The sequence below is a fragment of the Nematostella vectensis genome, chromosome 10, assembly GCF_932526225.1.
Source record: "Nematostella vectensis chromosome 10, jaNemVect1.1, whole genome shotgun sequence".
Taxonomy (NCBI): domain Eukaryota; kingdom Metazoa; phylum Cnidaria; class Anthozoa; order Actiniaria; family Edwardsiidae; genus Nematostella; species Nematostella vectensis.
The window spans coordinates 10,379,424-10,392,405 of NC_064043.1; the positions used below are offsets into that span (position 1 = coordinate 10,379,424).

General features: G+C 39.1%; 1 protein-coding gene and 1 long non-coding RNA gene across 3 annotated transcripts in view; one reads left to right on the top strand and one right to left on the bottom strand.

Moving 5' to 3' along the window:
• The window catches only part of LOC116603049 (transmembrane protein 272), a 41,013-nt gene that overhangs the window by 1,378 nt on the left and 26,653 nt on the right, over positions 1-12,982 (bottom strand). The window contains exon 4 of one of the 2 annotated variants that reach the window (XM_048733516.1): positions 10,709-10,781. The exons of the other annotated variant lie outside the window; for it this stretch is intronic. Coding sequence (XP_048589473.1) covers positions 10,709-10,781 — 73 coding nt within the window. The remainder of the gene's footprint in view (positions 1-10,708; positions 10,782-12,982) is intronic. 2 annotated transcript variants of the gene reach the window in all.
• Positions 2,326-6,286, top strand: LOC125573161. Its single transcript, XR_007313979.1, has 2 exons — positions 2,326-3,415; positions 5,640-6,286. It is a non-coding gene; the product is annotated as an uncharacterized LOC125573161 (long non-coding RNA).

The following is a 12,982-nucleotide window of genomic DNA, read 5'->3' on the forward strand; positions in this document are numbered from 1 at the left end:
CTGATGCCACTTTGAGCAAAAAAGGGTTTGTCTGATGCCACTCTGAGCGGAGAAGGGTTTGTCTGATGCCACTCTGAGCGAGAGAAGGGTTTGTCTGATGCCACTCTGAGCGGAAAAAGTGGTTGTCTGATGCCACTCTGAGCGAGAGAAGGGTTTGTCTGGTGCCACTCTGAGCGAGAGAAGGGTTTGTCTGATGCCACTCTGAGCGAGAGAAGGGTTTGTCTGATGCCACTCTGAGCGGGAGAAGGGTTTGTCTGATGCCACTCTGAGCGGGAGAAGGGTTTGTCTGATGCCACTCTGAGCGAGAGAAGGGTTTGTCTGATGCCACTCTGAGCAAAAAAGGGTTTGTCTGATGCCACTCTGAGCGAGAGAAGGGTTTGTCTGATGCCACTCTGAGCGAGAGAAAGGTTTGTCTGATGCCACTCTGAGCGGAGAAGGGTTTGTCTGATGCTACTCTGAGCGGAGAAGGGTTTGTCTGATGCCACTTTGAGCGGAGAAGGGTTTGTCTGATGCCACTCTGAGCGAGAGAAGGGTTTGTCTGATTCCACTCTGAGCGGGAGAAGGGTTTGTCTGATGCCACTCTGAGCGAGAGAAGGGTTTGTCTGATGCTACTCTGAGCGAGAGAAAGGTTTGTCTGATGCCACTCTGAGCGGAGAAGGGTTTGTCTGATGCTACTCTGAGCGGGAGAAGGGTTTGTCTGATGCTACTCTGAGCGGGAGAAGGGTTTGTCTGATGCCACTCTGAGCGGAGAAGGGTTTGTCTGATGCCACTCTGAGCGAGAGAAGGGTTTGTCTGATGCCACTCTGAGCGGGAGAAGGGTTTGTCTGATGCCACTCTGAGCGGGAGAAGGGTTCGTCTGATGCCACTCTGAGCGGGAGAAGGGTTTGTCTGATGCCACTCTGAGCGGGAGAAGGGTTTGTCTGATGCTACTCTGAGCGGGAGAAGGGTTTGTCTGATGCCACTCTGAGCGGAGAAGGGTTTGTCTGATGCCCCTCTGAGTGGGAGAAGGGTTTGTCTGATGCCACTCTGAGCGGGAGAAGGGTTCGTCTGATGCCACTCTGAGCGGGAGAAGGGTTTGTCTGATGCCACTCTGAGCGGGAGAAGGGTTTGTCTGATGTCACTCTGAGCGGGAGAAGGGTTTGTCTGATGCCACTTTGAGCGAGAGAAGGGTTTGTCTGATGCCACTCTGAGCGAGAGAAGGGTTTGTCTGATGCCACTCTGAGCGGGAGAAGGGTTTGTCTGATGCCACTCTGAGCGGAGAAGGCTGACTTTGCTAAGCACGGGTAAGTGAAGTTGCCTATATACTGAGGGAGGGAGGGTGGTCCGGCTTGTGCCAAATCCTAAGCAAAAAAACCTTCTGAACAATACTTTGCTAAGTACGGCTGAATGTGGTGTTAAGGAGGGGCTAGCTCCTGGATAGTAAGCAAAAGCGTTTAAAATCTGGCAATTTTATACAAACAAAACACTGATGCATTTTTGGCGACAGCCAGGAAAGGTGTTGTGGAAAGGTGTGTTGGTTATTTTTGCGAAATCAACTTTATATGCAAAAGGCCCCGCGAAAATCTCCGCATTCATGTTATCAACTTGACAGCTTAAAAATCTTACTAAAGGATAAGATAAATCCAGCAAAGTAACAACGTATCTTAAAGTTCGTGGCTAGAATCAACAGAGATCCAAACCAACGACAGAGACGGCCACATCCCTTGGCCTCCGCGCAGGCGCATTTAGTCATCGCATACGAGCCGAAAGTCGATCGGAAGTCGCATTTTGGAACGAGTTTATTCCGAAACTAGCCGAGTCAATGCCAACGAGTCGATTGGTCGAAATCGACGGCAAATCTAAAGGGAAAAAAGACGAGCTGTGATTACGTTTCGTCGTCTCTCCTTTTGCGCGTTCGCAGGAGAAACAAGCGAGTGTTTTTTTTTATAAGCTCATAGTTGTTTCTTAAAAAAATATGCTATTTCAATTTTTTCTCATACATAAACATTTTTAAAATCGTTGCACGAGTGTTTACCATATGAATGAAATTTCCTAAAAAATGTTGAATTCAGTGGTTTTGAATATAACCTTATTTTTACAAGCATCTTCAAATGAACAAAAAATCATTTTTATAATTTTGGTATAAAATTGCTCATCATTTGTCACATCTCTCGCGTGCAATTGCGAACTGTTATGTTTTATAAAACTTAAATCAACAGTGGAAAGGAGGGGCTTTTAGGGAAAAACCTTTTTGCTCGCGCAATTAATATTTTATCCGAGGCGTTCAAATCCCTAATTGCAGGTCTAACGTGTTTGTCGGCCTAAATTACAGCTTTAGCCAAACTGTCGGTTTGTTATCACAAATAATCTCAGTAGGAACCCAATGTGTACATGTATACCTTTCGTACGCTAACGCCGTAACAACTCACGACGCTTTCAACACTATAGCCCATGTATTAGTTACAAAGAGCTTCAAGCGCAAGTTGCGATTGGTTGTAGAGTTTGCCTTAGCCATTCTTTCCATTCAGAAGGCTTACATGGCAGTTAAGTTGATGAATTGAGATCATTATTATTTCATCACACATAACTCATTGTGGCTAAGGGCTGAAAACAACACGCTTACAATTCAGTTCACCGCCAACTCAGCCGTCCGCTTAATACATCTCCTAGGCCTTTTTGTGAACTCACTTCTTCTCGACCGCGAGGTTCTAAATATGTGAGCACATCCAAACCAAGCCCGTTTCCTGCTAAAATTTATGCAGAATTCGTGGGATAACAGGTGCTTGTGAATGATTTATTACAGACAAATCATTCTAAACATTTCTCTTTGGGCGCACTATTATAGGACACGCAGAGAAAGGGGATCAAAGGTTGGCCAAATTCCGCCAAACGTTAACCAAAACTTGAACACATTGAAGGAAAAAGTGTGAAAGACACTAAACAAATGGAAGAAACATTTTTGCGGGTTTTCTTTCTTAAAAAACATTTTCAAGTTGTTGAACCAATTTTCATTCAACATTTATACAGGTGTGTTTGTCTGACAAAAACTAGACAACCTACGTTAATTTTTTATACTTCTTTGCGATCACAAAAAACCATTACTCACAAATTTTTAATAGTTTTTTGTTCTGAGCGCATTGGCAACCATGAGTTGAGCGGAGAGCAACGGCCAAACCAGACCCTTTTTTCTAGCTGCTGTCGTCCCAAAAGAAAAATCACCCAATTTGTGTGACTGCTCACGACATGGAGCTAAAGATGACTGGTTAAGGCTTTGAAGGAGTTTGTAACGAAAGGGTCTTGGTGTTTCACTGGGCAATGGATGTTATGTGCTCGCGCGCCCTTTAGGCCACAATTCACTGGACGAATCATGTTTACTGGGATTGTTTTCGGACGGACGGAAGACACAAGGACCGACCTAGCGTGTTGACCGTTTGAGGTTAGTAACAGTTGTACATTTTATACTTGAATTGTACAGCAGCACAATAATTTGAAACTGCTCTTCTGTAGATAGACAAGCCAGTCACAAGCGTAGAGGTTTTCACAATTAGTGCTTTTGATAAACGTGATTCTTAGGGGATGAAACGCTGATAATAGGATCGTCCTTTACATTTTTTAAAAAGGACTGCTAGGTTTGTAACACATTTTTGCGCTAAAAGGCTTAAGATCGGAACTCCGGAGAACTCGTGAATGCTTAATGAAACTCATCTCAAATATTTCAACATATTTTTTTTCAAAACTTCCCCGAGTCCATGTTTCGCGTGTGGGACTAAAAATACAAGAATACGAAGGGAAACAGTTTTAAGAGACAGAAAACGCCAACTTTAGCGTGATCAAGGTCGGGCATTAACAGAACAGTTGGACCTAAAAGAGAGCTTTAGATTTTAACGCTATCTGCTTAAGATGCAAAAACGACTTTGAAAGTTATAAAAAATTTAAAGGCTTATAGGAAACTTGTCGCCCGAACAGAGCCCACGTCGATCACTCTTATGTGTCTCACCTGTGTGTGGCAGTGTCCGCGAAGTAATAACAAAATCTCGACCAACTGCTGTACTGTACTGTTAACTCTAGAAAATGACTTTTGAAATAGCATGCTAACGTAAGCATCTTGCCAGGGCACGTCACTCTTACTGGGAAAGCATACGACATTGCTTGGGCTACCAATATGGTAGCTGTAAGCACACCTTTTTTGTAAGATCCTGGGAAGCAGTTCTTCTATTTTTTTTTTGTGTCACTCTCTGTTGCTCTCATTAATCTCTGAACTCAAACTACACAAACTAAGCTATTTCATATTTTTACCAAAAAAAGGTCATTTTACTTTGTTTGACCCGCGCGATAGCGCATTGAGTTTTTTTTTTCGAAAATAAAAATATGTAACTGCGAAGTTTTTATACAAAGGCATTTTCCGTTGTTCCTGTATATATATATATAATCGTTATGTCACATTCTCAAACATGGGATTTGTAACACCAAATAATGTGTAGTTAAGGAATCTGATTGTTGCGGTCTTGAAGGTTTTATAAAAATCCTGTTGGACATTTGACCTGTTTTAGTTAAAGTATTGGGCCTACGCACCCCATGTCGCGTTCACGGTATGATTGATGTCAAATATGGCAATAATTGATTTGCGCGCTATTTTTCACGCGCACAAACACTAGGCGCCTGCGCACTTTGGGTGCGCACATTTTATAGGCCATCATCCTAAATAATATATCATAGGCCATCGTGCGTTTAACCTAAATAATTGTTGGGGCAGCAGTATCATGTAAAAAAAAAACGTCTTCAATCAAATTATGATACTCTCGCCATCTCTGAACATGAAGTCCAAAATCATATATGTTTTCTATGAATTTCATTGTTCTTGAGTCACGTGATGAAGTGACGATAAGTGTGTGAAAAAGCAGCTAAATATATTTCCAATCTTTCTTTTTCGGGAGTTAGACTGTGAGGGACTTTACTTAGTTGAGGATTTTATTTTCAGATTATTTATGAAGCTGTAGGACTTTTTGTCTATGATTTTTTTGACAGCGAGTAAAAAATGATTAACCGTGACCATGTTCTTATAGGTCGGCTGTCGAGACTGCGTTTCCCAAGGACTTCTTATTTAGCTTGTCAATTTGAATTGGAATTTATTACACGTACATACCGTTTTTTTCCCTTCACCTGACACACACCCATCATACTCTCTTTCCCTTTCTTTTATTACATGCAATACACCCAGCACAATACACAAAGCAATTTTACTCTTTCATTAGTATCTCTTATGACATTCTTTCATCTCTATGTACCGTGCCCTTCTTCTCCCCTCCCCTTTCCCCGCACAACATACCCTTACCTACATAGTGTTAACCCCTCTCCGCATCTCCGCGACACAAACATCTATAAACTCATCCTTTTATCAGTTTTTTTTTATTATACCTTGCCTCCTTTATGTGCCCTCCCGCCCTCCACACCTGCACGTCTTACCACCCCGTTTATCACACCATCGTCTCTTAACTCATGTCTACTTTGTTTTACTGTTTTCTAGAACGCCTCCCCCCCCATCCCCCCCCCCCCCACACACACACACAACGTACTGTGCTTTCCTTCCCTTTCCCCACACATTACAACATTAAGATTATTGTTTCGTATGTATCATTACATCCTCGCTTCCTTATCCTCAGGCCACGCCCCCTCACGTCACTCTTCGTCCCACCAGTGCAGTAGCGTCGATTCCGTGAAACCTAGAAGGCTCAGGTCATGATATGAATCAAACAAACACTTAATATGACTACATATTTACTTAACGCTCTTTTAGATGCATCCGTTCTATTTAATGTAACCCTCATTTAGACTTTCCGCTTAAGTAATTGTTATTCTTTTTGGAGACAAAATTGCTAAGTCTTAAAATAGCAGTAACCGGTCTTTTCCCATATTATTCAAGTAAATGCAGCACATTTCTTCCACAACTCGTAAGACTGTGGCGAAAACCAAAAGGATGAAAAATGACGATTTATCGGTATAGTTAAAGAAGGTCAATCACGCCGCCATTCTATGCTCCTACTGAGTGACTCAAAAAATCCATTTCCATAGATATTTTTAATCAAATATCTTCAATAACGTATCAGAATTCATTCGTAGATTGTTATTTTAAGGTTTCCGTACAAATAAACCGGTTGTATTTTCAACTATAAACAATAACAAAGGAGTGGTTGGTCGACATTTTTTAAGCCTCAGGTAATTTAAGGGATTGATAAAAGGGATTGAGTTTTTTTAAAGTAGAAAAATATATAAAGAAGCCTAAGTTAATAAGAATGCAACGTTTACAGGAGAAAAATAAGACAATATTCAACAATATTAAAAGTATTAGCTTGGACATGGATGCCTAATGAACAAGGCAGACATCTTGCCTTTGCCTCGTCACCAAATGATCACACTACCACTTTAATATCTAAATATAGCCAAGCAAAAAAATTTTATAAGCTACAAGTATATGCTGTTATTATTACTAGTGTATCCTTTTATTTAATCTAATAGGGGGATGGGGGACGGCACTCGATCTTTTCTTATTTTCTCTGGTCACCTGGAAGGACTTTACCAGTCATTAGTTGGTAGCTTTGAATCTTTTGGTTTTAACTAGATTCTAGATAACCTATAGATTATATGTGTTACAATCCTAATGCAAAGTCTTTTGGAATCGTTTTGAGAATGCTCCAAAATATTTTATAAGGATAAAACAGGCGATTGAAAGAGACCTTGACCCCAAGTCCAAATTAACGAAGGCCAATCATGCCGCCATTTTATGCTCCCGCTCAATGGCGAGTCACAAAGCATCAATTTCCATAGGCTAATTTAAGCAAGTAAACAAGATATTTTCTACCAAATATCGTCAATAACATATCCAATAACATATCAGAATTAATTCGTAGATTGTTATTTTGAAGTTTCCTTGCAAATAAGCAGCTGTATTCTCAATTATAAACATTAATTAAAGGAGTGGGTGATCGACATTCTTTTACTTAGGTGGGAGGGGTGGGAGGTATTGGAGAACGAATTTTTTTAGAAAAATACAGGCTTTTGTCTGCAATAGAGTGTTTACATACCAATAGACACATTTATGTTTAGAACCACAATGGTGTAAAAGCATGGTACAAAATAAAAATGCAAATATAATCGAAAGTTACCTTCAGATTGCACGTAAATTTGAATTTCTTGTTTATCAGATTCGTGAGGTATAACCAAAAGCCTACCTGCAATCCCTGAAGACATTATCGATCAGCTTGTATAGGTCTCCTTACACAAAATAAAAAAGGCATTACCAAGTTCCATTTCAAGAAGCGTTGTTTTGTGGTTGCTTCACGTGAAATGTGATGCGTGATATATGAGCGTGAGGCGATACGAGCGCACGATCAAGCGTGTAGAAAGCCCGTGATAACTATCTCCCGCTTTTGCCTTTGCCTAAATACGTTGACTTATCTGTTTTATTGAACGATTAGAATCTACAATCTTAACAGAATATTCCCAATAGCTCCAACTCCATTGAGTAGCAGTTCAAAATCTATTTGCAGCAAAAACGTGCGTCAAATGTGCAGGAATAGATAAAAAACTCATTTCTAAAATATATAAAATTTTCTAGTGTTTTCTTTTTTGCCAACTACAATATTTTCATTTGTCTTTCACTTTTATGCTTACCATTCAAAAATATTGAAACATACCTTATAGAGACAGAAGACTTTCTGTAGTCCATTGACACTCATCTTTGTTCAAGTATGTTTAAATTTGGTAGCACCCCATATGATGCGCTCCCTTTACAGACAAACCGATCACTGTTACCGTGACAAGAACAATGTTTGAACCTGCGCTGATGTCGGATCTAAATGAAAAGCCTGGGGTTGCCCTTTGTATAGATAGTTTAAATGACTCCACGTCATAACTTTAATTCTGTTACTGTGTTACCAGCTAAACGTGTAGAGATTAAACTTCGGAGAGTACGGCCCTTTGGTTTTGCTATTAACTTTTCGGCATAAGCAGTAGGACGTAATGAGAGAAGAAAGCGAAGTTCAATCAAAGGCACCGCCAGTAAGGGCTCTCATTTTGCACTTTTGATGTGCGTATAAAAACCCTTAGCAAATGTGCAGAATGTATACCCCTCTGGGTGTTGTTACACATGAGGCATCAACGCCTAGCCTCCCTGCTGGTCACAAGAGCTATTAGGACATATACTGATTACAATCAACAAACGCCGACATAAAGAAAACACACAGGCTAATGTATTGGATACATTGCATGGATATACATCTCAATTTAGATTTTGGATACTTTTTTCAAACCTGTATTCGAAATTTTGCTTTTTGTCATCAGTAAGAGAATTGCATTCAATTTTGTAAATAGCGAAAGCAGAAAAGGGTGTAGGAATGCTTTTAACCTTTGAAGATTTGCCTATGCAGGAACTTTTGTCGAGGCTTCTTGTTGCACATTTAGCTTTAAACAATTATGGACACAAGTTCTTATACACCAGGGGTCCCGAAGGCTATTTGCTAAACACCTCAGTGAATTATCGGTGAGAACTCACAGCAGAGCGACTTTCCCAGGCTTCGAGTGCTGACTAAACACTTTGAATTTTGCTGAGCGTTGTTTTTATTACTTGTTAGAGTAAAAGTGATATTTAGGTAAAATGGAATTGTGGGAGGAAATATCCCGACAAGAATAGAAAAAGCTACCAACTTATCGTTTCAAACTTGTATCGGTTTGTGATATAGGAGTTTTAAAGGATACACCACTTATAAGACTGAAACTCTACGCTGTTTGATAAAATTGCTGAGCGGATTTTTTTAAAGACAACGTAAAACGTATATCTGAGTAGAAATAATGAAATAACCACAAGACACTCAGATCAAACAAAAACTAAAAGTAAAAAAAATTGGACTACTATATTTGCCAAATACATGCATATTAGGGTGATTTTTTAACTCCTGCAAAGAAATTTGTTTTTGCAAAAGAGGTTATGGGATCTGGAGGATAAATATATGGTGCGTCTTCTTGGTGTGGGAAAGTAGAATTCGTCACAGGTGCCTTTTAGGTTAATAGGCTTCAAATAGACCTGCGAGGATCTTGGAATAAACACATTTTGCTGGTTCGTGTGAATAGCAGGGGACTTTGCAATTAGGTCGCGGCATTTATCGGTCGTTCTGACCACGTGCAATAGCTCATTCTGTGGGACTCCTACCTGTATTCACAGTACTACCACCAGAACGCCAGTAAATAAAATCTTTTTGATATTCATTGACACTGGAGAGTGTTCTTTTTAAGCTGGAAAAGGTTTGGAAGAAATCCGCTGTGTTTTTTAACGTGGCTCTATTAATTTGAAGGGCGCTGTTAAGCTAAACTATAAAAGTCGTTGAGGGATGAGTTACGATTTTGGCGGCTAGATAGTAGAGATAGATCGATTATTTTAAGAGCTACGCCTAGATATCGCCTCTAGCCACGAAAAATCAACCGTCCATTCATCACGATTATTTACGATAAAAATACGCATTTCATAGTTTCACAAAGCGCGAGTTAGGTTTTACAGGGTTTTGCTGCGAATCTGTGCGAGAATTATAGCGAAGCAATAAAAGTATCATTCCATTGTACTTCAACCTTATTGTTAAAGTCGTGAGATTTTGCAATTCATCCACATTATCTTCAAGTACGGAAGTTCTTAAGGTTCACAAATATGCATTAGAGGGAACTACACGGTCAAAAAGCTAATAAATGGATGAGAATCTATAGCGCTCTTAATAAACTCAAGTAGAGCATGGTAGTATAATTTTTTTATCGAAGAGTGGCTGGCGCCCTGCCATCTTCTCAAACTGAACACTCGCCGCTTCTCGTGTAAGGCAAAGTTTGCGGTCGGATATAAGGAATTTCTGACTTTTCTCAGATATATTACAGGATAAAGGAATCCTTGAGAGCAAAGAATGAGCCATAAATGTGACATTAGGTAGAGATTTCCGATAAAAATGGCTAAATTGGCGTTATCTTTAAACGCAGTGAATGAAAGAATTTTCCGAATGGGTTGCATATTAGCAGATGAATGAAAGTGGATAAGAAAAGAGGCCGATGGTAAAAGCTAGGCGCCACCGATTCAAGCACTTTCGAGATAATTTACTCCAGCCATTGATTGAATGCAAGAGTGACCAAATACAATGCCAAACCAACTTCTAGAAAATGAGAAATAAAAACAAAAATCGCAAATCGCTTCCTGAAATCCTAATTGAAATGGTGATAGGCATTTTCATAATATCGGGTAGAGGACTTGCCTCGAATAGAAAAAAGAGACAAAAAGGCTAAAAAAAACCCTACAGCATTTTGACAAATCCCACGTTAAGGCTTATTGCTTTAGGATATAATTACTAAAAAGCCTAAAACATAGGTGTTCTCAGCCGATAATATTATTTGATATTATCAATATAGTAATAAAAGCATTTAACATAAATCACTTTTTTCTTTCCAGTATGTGATATTGGCCTTCTTTTCTTTTATTTTCCTTTTCACTCAGCTAGAAAAGGGGAATTTTTCATATGGGTTCTCCTTTTTGGGGTCGATTGGAAGCTTGAATTTCACAATGTATTAAAATCTCCATCCCCAGATTTTAGAAGATTTTCGTTTTTGTAATAACCACTGTGCACACCGCACAAGTCAGGCAAATGCGATAGTGGTAGGAGTTTTGAAAGCACGTCGATGTGAAGATTTACGAGAAATACTTATCCACCTGTCTCGTTTCTCCTTGGAAACCTGGAACGTCCCACAAAACCGCAGGCTTAGCCAAGTTCTTGCCTTTAAACCTAAAATTTGTGAATAAATCTATTTAAAAAAAGAAAAGAAAGAAAAAATCTAAGCGCGCAATAGTAAAGTAGCCAACTTTGGAATTGCATAAACCGTGTGTTATTGCCGAACAACATTGGACCATGTCTAACCTTTCACATGGCACGTAGAAAGAACGTGTATTTTAGTGTATTTATATGAATATTTTAGTCCTTTATTTATTCAATTTGTATTCTACACTTGAACGTTATCGTGGCAACATTCCTTCAAACGTTTTTCCTTTTACAAAATCTTTCAGTATTTGCATCGTTTCTTCACGCCCCGAAGCGGTGGATGATTATGCAATACAAAGTTGATGCTATTCCGTGGAATAAATTCTTACAAAATCGAAAACAATGCTCTCATATTTTGTTCCCCTTGGTGACTATGTCGCTTTTTACGATATCACTACATTATTAAAATTTCTGTTGCTCCAAAAAGTTTACATGAAATATTTAAGATGGCGCTAAATTCGTTTTCGAAAACGCGCACAGACAGCGCCAAGACATGTCCTCGTGTGGTAGCAAAAAGTTTGAAAGCTTGAATCATCATTAAATACGATGGGCGAGCCAACTAAAGTATAACATATTCTAGTTTTCGCTTGCTTTAGTTTAGCCTCGGTATGGGGTAGGCTGAGAATTCACCTATTTCCAAATTTTATCATAGTTATAATAGATTCAACTATAGTCTTTAAAACTAACACAAAGATTTTTGAGACCTGCAAAACCCCAAATCATTCGCTTATGACAATTACGCTTTCTGGACACTAGAAATGTCCTGTGTCGTTCATCATGACAAATTCACACCACAAATTTTAATCCAAAACCCTGACAGTTGTTTTGGTACGGAAAGATTTGTATCGACTACGCAGATAAGGGTAAATTCCTTTACGGGAACATAGGCCGGGCCAAGCGAAGCGTTGAATTGATTGCGAGATAGCGACCTATGAAATGTAGCGTAGATTTTGAATCTCTGAGGTAATGGAATTTTTTTTCTAAGCTATGTTGCCACATTGTGAAGTCTTCATTTGCTACCTGTTCGCAGGTGGACTTTTATTGTCGAGAAAGAGCTTAAGAATTTTTCCTCGTTATTATATCTACCACAATTTGCCTGCCAAAACAAAAAAGGAAACAATGGGTTGTTTTCAGTTTTGAAATTAGGGTTATAAGGGGGTTGAAAATATTGCAGATTTCAAAGAATAGTCGCTAGGATTCAGGGTTCAGGAAGATGTGTTACTTTTACAGATTCCGACGAGAGCCTAGATAAATGGCATTTGTTCTTGATAAACAAAATAAATATTAGAGCCAAGATGATAATGAGTTCTGTAGTCAACTACGTTTACGTAAGCAATAACTTAAAAAGTGGAAATCACTGTAAATATTTCTAGCTCGGATTTTATTATTCTAAAGTGCTTTACCATGAGAGTGTGATTTGTTGATACTACAGAATGGACCCCTTTTCTCTTTAGGTTTGTAGTGAATGCATTAATTTTACAATAAACCAATGCAATAATAATGCTTTTCCAAATAGGCCTCTTTTCCTGGCATTAAAGCCGAGAGAGAAGGTGATATTCCTAACACTTTTTGTGTGTGTGACGAAGTAAGATGCGAAAACCGACCCCTTCACACAAGCCCGCACAAGTAAATAACAAAGGCTTCGAGAAAATATTCTAATTATTATAATGAAGTCGTTGTGCAAACATGGTAATTGTTATACGTCTGGAAACTTATTTATTTTTTTCCGAGTTAAAGAAGAAGCAACATGTTTGCAGAACTGTAATTTTCTGTAAGTAAGTTGTAAGTTTCTGTAGGGGACTCGTGTACATAACTTGCGCAACCGTTGCCTTCGAACCAGATGTTTTGGTGTCAGAAAGTGCCTTCCATTCATCCCAAAATCTAGGTTTCACGTCTTGCTTAGCAAAACCACGCATATTTTACTAAGTACAAATGAAACCTTATACAGCAAATATTTATTATGGCTGGGCTCATCTTTAGATGGAAATTCTCTGTTCTAATGAGAGTGTCAAAAAAGAGGAAAGGTTTTAATAATCGCGCAACATAAACATAAACACGTGGATAGTTTTAGATCTTAGAGAAAACGATGATCTAAAAGCTTTTCCAAATACCTTCACATTCAATAAACTGATCACTGATAAATGTAAATATAGAGGCATCTCTCTTAC